This window comes from Amphibalanus amphitrite, unplaced genomic scaffold (assembly GCF_019059575.1).
Source record: "Amphibalanus amphitrite isolate SeventyFive unplaced genomic scaffold, NRLGWU_Aamphi_draft 000106F_arrow, whole genome shotgun sequence".
NCBI lineage: Eukaryota > Metazoa > Arthropoda > Thecostraca > Balanomorpha > Balanidae > Amphibalanus > Amphibalanus amphitrite.
Genome location: NW_024881601.1, coordinates 1,096,337 through 1,104,654, shown reverse-complemented (window position 1 = coordinate 1,104,654; position 8,318 = coordinate 1,096,337). Strand labels below are relative to the sequence as shown.

Genomic DNA, 8,318 nt, shown 5'->3' with positions numbered 1-8,318 from the left:
GAAATCGTTACAGTTCTTCAGTGTTATGTTGCTGATGCATGTGTGTACGCTATTCTGATACGAAACAGCATTTGGTTCCCATCGATCCTCTTTTTAACCATCGGTCGCTGTTGCAGTGGAACAATCATTTCCGCATTACTGCAATGATAAAGAAAGTACCCTCGGTAGACCTACCCCCACTGTCAGCGCGCCGTTGACCGACCCATCCCGTCCCGTCACACTGGGGTGGGCGTGCCGGGAGGGACGGACGCGGCGCACTCGCTGAGGTCCGAGGCCTGGCACCGCGCCGTGGCCGGTGGCCGGTTGCCAGCCAGTCGTTCCCCGCCCCCTGCCCCGCGGGGGCGTGGGGGGGGGGGTTCGTGCCCCCCCCCCCCCCAGGTGACCGTGGACACAGCTGTGACGGGGGACGGCGGAGACGGGCTTGACAGGCCAGCTGGATCGATGGTGTGATGTTTTTATACAGGGGAAACATGTGAAGAATTAAGATACGTAGAAGATCGTGCGCAGCTGGCGCTCTATGACGTATTTTGAAATTCTGTCATTTGCCCTATTATGCCTACATTAATCTTGAAACCCTAGGTGTACCATCTGGTTTTTGTTGCTTCTAAGTGTTATATGTAGTTTCACTCCTTTTCTAACATGAAGCACCATTGGTAGATCCCGCGCCGGGACGCAGTTTTTATCGGAGTGGTGTTATTTCAGACGCCATTTTGGCGCTGTCAGACGACGTCTCTCGGAGTCGGGACTAATCGGGGCGTAGATGTGGTCACAGCACCAGCAGACAGCGCTTGTCACACTTTCTGCTGACCTTTGCTCTTTTCAGTGACCGATATGCTCTCACTCAACACTCTTCCTGTGACTTCGACACAGTTATCTGTTGACGGCAGCCCATCTGAAAAGCTGGGCGGTGATCTGTTCTTTAGTAATTCTCGTACACTTTCCCCCTTTTCCTCTGTATTTTTACTTAATTGCCCATTTCTCTTCTCTCTCTCTCTCTCTCTCTCTCTCTCTCTCTCTCTCTCTCTCTCTCTCTCTCTCTCTCTCTCTCTCTCTCTCTCTCTCTCTCTCTCTCTCTCTCTCTCTCTCTCTCTCTCTCTCTCTCTCTCTCTCTCTCTCTCTCTCTCTCTCACACTCTCTCCCCTCTCCCTCTCCCTCTCCCTCTCCCTCCCTCTCTTCCTCCCTCCCTCCTTTGTCTCTCATCCCTCTTCTGACTCTTTCTCTCTCCTCTTCCCTCCTCCGTGGCGTTCCCTCCCGAAGTTTCTAACTTCATCCCCCTTCCTCAGGATGTGGACGGACTACACGAGAAGGAACGAGAGACGGAGGCGAGCTGTGGCAAAAAGTCGCTGGGCACCACAAAGAAGGGTATTGGACCGACCTACTCGTCCAAGGCGACGCGTAATGGACTGAGGGTCTGTGACCTGCTGGGCGACTTCAGCTACTTCGTGGAGCGGTGGGTGGCCGCCCTGGGTCGGAGGAGAGGAGGGGACGCTTAAACGGGGAGGGGAGTTATCAGTGGAGTGGTGAATAGGCGCTGTGGGAAAGGTGGAAAGGAGAGATTCCGTTGAACATGGGTCAGAGGTTACTAGTTTTATATACATAAGGGATTGAGTGTAGGTTTTCATGAACTTAAGCCTCCGTGTATTCTACTGTCCTACGAGGGAATGTATCAGGGCCTAGTTCATAGCGCAAAGTACGTTGGCTATGGCTAGTGTCACTTTGCTAAAGTGACACTTACTCAAAGCCAGGGACACTTTTACTAACGTTGGTCAGGTGTGTAAGAGCGTGTACCTATATGTACCCATCTGTCGGGTCGCCCTTTCCAACGAGTGTCACTTAGCAGCAAAGGGGCTCTATATGAACTGGGCCCAGTCATTTTCATGTAGGTGACACCATTACGCTGCTGAATTCGTGTGCCATCACTCTAAGCTAAGCCGCTTTTATACACAGCTTTCAGGCTTGATGATACGCTTACACCGAACTTACGACATGTATGTGCCAGCTCCTAACCAACGACATTTATTTGCGTATATATAACTAACGCCATTCATGGTTGATTCGTGGTAACTCACTAGAATTCGCCAGACAATCTTCCCTACCCAAGATCCAGCCATGTCCGTCTCGCCGTCCCAGCTACCCTCCTGAATCTTCAATCCTCAGCCGCCTTCCCTGTGTTCCTTGGTCGCGATGACCATCCTCCCTCCCTCGCTTTGTTCTCCCTACGCCCGTCCTGTCTCCCGCGTCGCCCTTACTGTGTCCCTCTGGCGGCGGTATGACCGTGTACCCTCCACCCGGCCGTGCCGCTGCGGCGCGTCAGGTACCGCTCGCTGGTGGCGCACCACCAGCGTATGTTCCCGGCGCTGGCGGTCGACGTGGACGGAGAGCTGGAGCGCTACCGCCAGTACGCCGAGCGCCTGCGCCCCCTGGTGGTGGACTCGATCAGTCTGGTCAGCGGCGCTCTGGCCCAGGGCAACGGGTGTTGGTCGAGGGCGCCAATGCCGTCATGCTCGACATTGACTTTGGTGAGGGCTCTGGACTAACTAGGCTCTGTTGACTGGTGCTGGGCTGACTGGCGACTGAGCTTGGCTTTGGGCTGCAGTTGTGACAGATATTTGGCCATTGCAGGCTTGGTTTTTGCTGTGTTTTGGCTTTTCCTGTACATTTTTGTGGCTGCATACTTATCCGTGTCATAGTGTTGCAGTGTTAAATTCCTTGTTCTCTGCTGCCATCCCTGCTAAAAACTGCTCGTAGCGCCTCTCTCTCTCTCTCTCTCTCCTCTCTCTCTCTCTCTCTCTCTCTCTCTCTCTCTCTCTCTCTCTCTCTCTCTCTCTCTCTCTCTCTCTCTCTCTCTCTCTCTCTCTCTCTCTCTCTCTCTCTCTCTCTCTCTCTCTCTCTCTCTCTCTCTCTCTCTCTCTCTCTCTCTTTCTCTCTCTTCTTTCTCTCTCTTTCTCTCTCCTTTATCGCCCATCATTGATCATTGTCCTTGACCCATTAATAGTTAAAAACTCCTGAATTAGGTCGGACCTCAGCAACACCCTGCCGTTACCCTTCCATGTCCTTTGGTGTGTTTAGAGTGAGTGGTGCTGTGTTCAGTTTGCTGTGATTGTGCCTAAATCATGCAAGGATACAAGACACAAACACATTAATTACCTGCTGTGCTATCGCTGTATTATATAGGTTCGGCTAAGATATGAACTAAAGCAGCCTCGCTTACACTTTTCTTTAACACGCCTTACTTCCATGTCCATATTTTGCAGCATTTGCAGTAAGTTGTGCTTGATCAAAAATGATACATTACAATTCAAAATGCATCTGTATATTGTTTTGTCTGTGCGCCTGCTCAGTGCTGCATGCTGCTGTTGGGTTACCTCGGCTCTATTGTTTGGTGCTCATGAACCTGTCTATGGCTAAATTTTCAAGGCATGCTGAGTCGGTGGTCGTCTTCTACGACCCTGTTAATGCCTGTCTGTGATGCGCCTCCCTGCTTTATTACCGAATTTAGATGTTGTTTGGCATCTTCTCTCACACGAATGACAATGCTGCTAATACACTTCCTTCTCGACACTCACTCTCAGTTCATTCCTCGTGTCTTCGCTTTATCTGCATCTATAGGCTGTGGATGGATTCTAGACCAGTTTGGAAGCGACGCTGAATGGTGTAAAACAGTTGCAATGCACTGCACTTTGCATACTTTAACAGGTGAGGTCTTTGTTCGTGATAAGTGTTCGTCTGCCTTGGTTGAACCTCACTATCATATAATTGTCACCAGTTTCTGTGGCGTCCGTCCTTCAAATCGTGCCCGTCGCGTCCTCTATGAACAGTGAACGCAGATGGGTCGCGCAGCTCAGTATGCGGTGTCGTATCAACCACAGGGGGCGTCGTAACAGCTGGGTGGTTACCAGCTGCTACTGGTGGGCTGATGGTGATGTTTGCCCCTTAAATGACAGTATATTCGCTTTATTTCCCGGTACAATACAGGTATAATTACTATTTTGAAAATGCGTGTTTTGCAGCGCACGTAGAACATGTCTCTCTAGCTAGATGCCAAAGCTCGCCATCGCTTGTATGTATTTGTCGTCACAAATCATTTCCGAAATCGATATTAAACCACACCTGCATTCACACCTCCCTGTCGTCTATCAGCAGCTGGCCATTACGCTTTTTCCAACCGCTTGAGTGCTGTCATACACTGCCGATTGTACCCGTTGGCCTTTGGTGACCCATCTCTCTTTACCGGCAGGACCGTACCCATTCCTGTAACCATCCACTCTTTCTGCAGGCACCTACCCGTTCATGACCCGTCTCTGACCCCCCCCTCCCCTCTGTCCCGTCCCTCTAACCCAGCTCCACTCTTTCTGCAGGCACCTACCCGTTCGTCACCTCATCCAACTGCAGCGCCGGCGGCGTGTGCACCGGACTGGGCGTGCCGCCGCGCAGCATCGGAGACGTCTACGGCGTGGTGAAGGCGTACACGACGCGCGTCGGCGTCGGCCCGTTCCCCACCGAACAGCTGAACGTGAGTGGCGCTGCCGGCGGAGGCGATGGGGTGATGTTGGTTCTGCCGGCGGTTGAGGCTCTATGTTATTGACAGGGAAGTGACAGAGTTCGTGGTTTTGACGGGAAGACGAGGTGAATTGATGAAAGGGGTGGATTTGAATGAGAGTGGATGCTCTCTCTCTCTTTTTTTTTTTTATAAATTTAGTCCGAACCTTTTGATGGGAAGGATTCACAAGGACAGAGCCACCGCTAAGCGAAGCTTGTTGCGATGACCCTGCCCTCTACCCTCCGATCGCGCAATTCCGATTCTATGGCAGAATTTAGAGTCCAAAGTTTAACGTGCGCACAAAGCCGCGCACGGCCGGTCCCCTCGCTGACTTCGCCTGGCTACGGCCTGCCACCAACCGCAACCATACCTGTCAGGAGGCCCATAAATGTCGAGCGCCCGTCGCGCTTCGAACCCGGACTGTCACAACCGGGAACGCGTGCTCTCACCACGCGGAGTCCAACGCTCTAACCAACTTAGCTACGGGACTCTTTGTGGGCGTTACCGGAATAAGTTACATCGCTTCTGTTTGGGTCCATTTATTGTTAAGCTCTCCACCTGAGATTGGTGAGTGAGATTTGATACTGTGTCCCATGTCCTGCCCACTCGTGATGAGCGTACATTGAAATTTACTCACCGTGTTCTCCCCATAGTAGACCCGTAACCTGTGGTGTCACCTACCGTCTCCTTCCCACAGGAGATTGGTTACCTGTGCTGTCACGTGACGTTCCCTCACCACATTAGACCCGTAATATGTGCTCTTACCTACCGCTTCCTCCCTACAGCAGATTGGCAGTCTGTGCTGATCCCTACCTTGTCTTCTCCACAGGAGATAAGTGAGCTGTGCTGATACCTACCGTCTCCTCCCCGCAGGAGATCGGTGAGCTGCTGCAGACTCGCGGGGCCGAGGTGGGTGTCACCACGGGCAGGAGACGCCGCTGTGGCTGGCTCGACTGTGCCCTCCTGCGGCACTCCAACATGGTGAACGGATATACAGCGTGAGTGATCTGAGACCGGCGCCGACTTGTCGTTCGTCGCACCATGGAGGAGAGAATACTGGAGTGGCAACTCCATGCCTTTAGCATGGGCCGTTAGCGACAGACACGGGCCACCTAGCGGGAGCGGGTCGAAGCGCCCCAGCTAGTATCGGCGGGTCGCGGCGGTCGGCTTATAATGGCGGGCTATGGCGTGCAGCGGTTTAGAGAAAAGGGCGTAGGAGGATTATTTTGGGCGCTACGTGTGATTTTTGTACATCAATGAGCAGGAAATTAAACGGAGAAGACAATGGTTACATTCAAGTTCTAGCGACTTTCACAGATTAATCTCAAATCCGACTTCGAAATCGAACGACTTCCTTTCCTTTTTTCCATTTCGCTATGTACTTGATATAACCAAATTCTTATACTAAAATTGAAATACCTCACTGTATATTCATAAAACAAAATACTTCAACTCAACCGACATCAACCATTATCGCCGCACCACGCCGCGCAAACAATCTGAAATATTGCTCGATGTAGTCTGTTCATTTTATTCGTCAGAGTTACGAGCGCGCTCATTGGTTGAATTACGGACGGTTGGCAACGCTGATTGGCTGAGTGGTGTAGTTCTGCTTTCGATAAGAACCTATGAACGGTACTAGCTGGAAGGTGTCTGTCGCAAAAAAGCGTGAAGTTGCCACTCCAGTATTCTCTCCTCCATGGTCGCACACTGGGGAGAGAGGGTGGAGATTGTGTTGAGGGTCACATGTAACCTGGATGGTGTTGATCCGAGCTTATAAGTGCCAAATTGGTGACGATGTTAGAGCGACGATTTATTTCGACAATTGTTGGCTCAGTTACCTCTCTTCATCTGTGCTCTTCGATGTAAAACCCGTACCCTTGGGACTGTCGATCTCTCACTCTACATCTCTCATTCTCTCCCCTAAATTTCCATCTTTCCCTTCCTCTCTAACCTGCGTCGCTGATACCCCTACCCTCAGGCTGGCTGTGACCAAGCTGGACATCCTGGACACCCTCCCTGAGGTGAAGGTGGGCGCGTACTACCAGCTCGACGGCCGGCGGCTCGACCACTTCCCGGCGAGCTCGGCCGAACTGGCGCGGGTCGAGGTAGAGTACATCACCGTGCCCGGCTGGCAGTGCAGCACAGAGGGTGTGCGCACCTTCGGAGACCTGCCCGCCAACGCCCAGGAGTATATCCGCACAATGGAGCGGCTGGTCGGCGTGCCAGGTGAGCGCTGAGGCGGGAGTGTAGGCGGGCGGACATAGGCGGGAATGTAGGCGGCAGGCTGACAGAGGCGGGGATAGGCTGGTGGACAGAGGCGGGGATAGGCGGGCGGACAGCGGTGGAAATGTAGGTGGAGATAGGCGGGCAGACAGATGTGGGAATGTAGGCGGAGATAGGCGGGCGGACAGAGGCGGAAATGTAGGTGGAGATAGGCGCGCGGACAGAGGCGGGAGTGTAGGCGGAGCTAGTCGGGTACAGAGGGGATGGGCGGGTATGAATGGGGACGTAAAGCCAGGCACAACCGGGTGTAGTTAGAGGAAGGGATATCAGGGCGGTTGGGGTCTGCAGCTACGCGGCTGTTAGTCGTTCGGTAGTGGTGCTCGACGGATTAGCTACAGACTAGTGAGTAAAAGTGAAGTTGTGTTTGATCCTGCGCCAAAAATAACGGGTCCTTGATGGCGATGTATTGATATCAGTTAACGTCATTCGATGATAGAATGACGGTGATTTTGCTTCCGATAATGCATCTAGCTGTCCTTTGTGAGACTGTGAACCCTGCTAAGTGTGTCGTCAATATGGATTCGCTCGGCTTAATCTTGGGTGTGGGGCTCGAAGCTGGTCTTTCCCTGATGGCCTTATCAGTCGTCACGCTCGGCCATTGGCGCGTCGTCATTTGAGTGGCTGATCCGCCGTGCATCTCTGACGTTTGCAGAGTGATTATTGCCAATGGGTTAGACTCCACAGGAAAAGTTGCTAGCTAGGAGTTTGACCTGGAAATTTCCTTGCTTCAAACTATGTGGTCATGAAGATTTAAACACATGTAAAAAGAGCATGGCCATTCTCTGTCTTCGGGGACAAATGTCTTCTAATTTAATTGCATTTCTCTAATCTGATCGTCCGCTCCGATGGCCTTGCGGTGTGTCCGAGGAAATATTCGTCCCACCATTGCTTACGCACGTCTTGCCCTCAGAATATATTCTCACGTCTAACATCCCCTCCCTCCCCTCCCCGTCGACAGTGAAGTGGATCGGCGTGGGCAAGTGTCGCGACTCCATCATCCAGGTGTGACTGCCGCCGCCAAGCGTCCGGTTCACCGTGTGAGAGAGTGTGCTGTGGACTGAATGATGCACCCCGCTAGTTTGCCCGGTAGAGCGTTGGCCCCCCGCCGGACCGGTAACCCGTGTACCTGCCGTGTACTCGTATTTTCAGTACCAATATAACGTTAAGTGCCCCATTATCATGTACTGGGGATGATGAGGAAGGGGTTACCGGATTTGAGACTGGGCGACAAGGAAAGAAAGCGGCATGAGCTGGCGTTACAAGTTTTGCATTAAGCTATTAGTGACCATCTCGGCCTTTTTGTCATATTCACGTTGTCTTCAGATCATTTGAGTAATATCGACCACCATAATTCCATCCACCTTCCCCTCCCTCCCAGCTCCGGTCGCTCTTTCTCCTTCCCTCCCTCTCTCCCCTCCCTCTCAGTCCCTCCCTCCCTCCCTCTCTCTCTCTCTCTCTCTCTCTCTCTCTCTCTCTCTCTCTCTCTCTCTCT

At 52.4% G+C, this 8,318-nt stretch overlaps 1 protein-coding gene across 1 annotated transcript; it reads left to right on the top strand.

The window, feature by feature from the left end:
* Positions 1-1,257: 1,257 nt before the first annotated feature.
* LOC122380775 (adenylosuccinate synthetase-like) lies at positions 1,258-8,001 on the top strand (the record flags this gene model as incomplete). The annotated part of the gene is given in 7 exon segments (XM_043364217.1): positions 1,258-1,450; positions 2,315-2,466; positions 2,469-2,519; positions 4,359-4,513; positions 5,414-5,538; positions 6,522-6,769; positions 7,785-8,001. Coding segments are annotated over 7 exon segments (974 nt in total), but the record flags the coding sequence as incomplete, so codon positions are not given.
* Between the last annotated feature and the right edge of the window lie 317 nt (positions 8,002-8,318).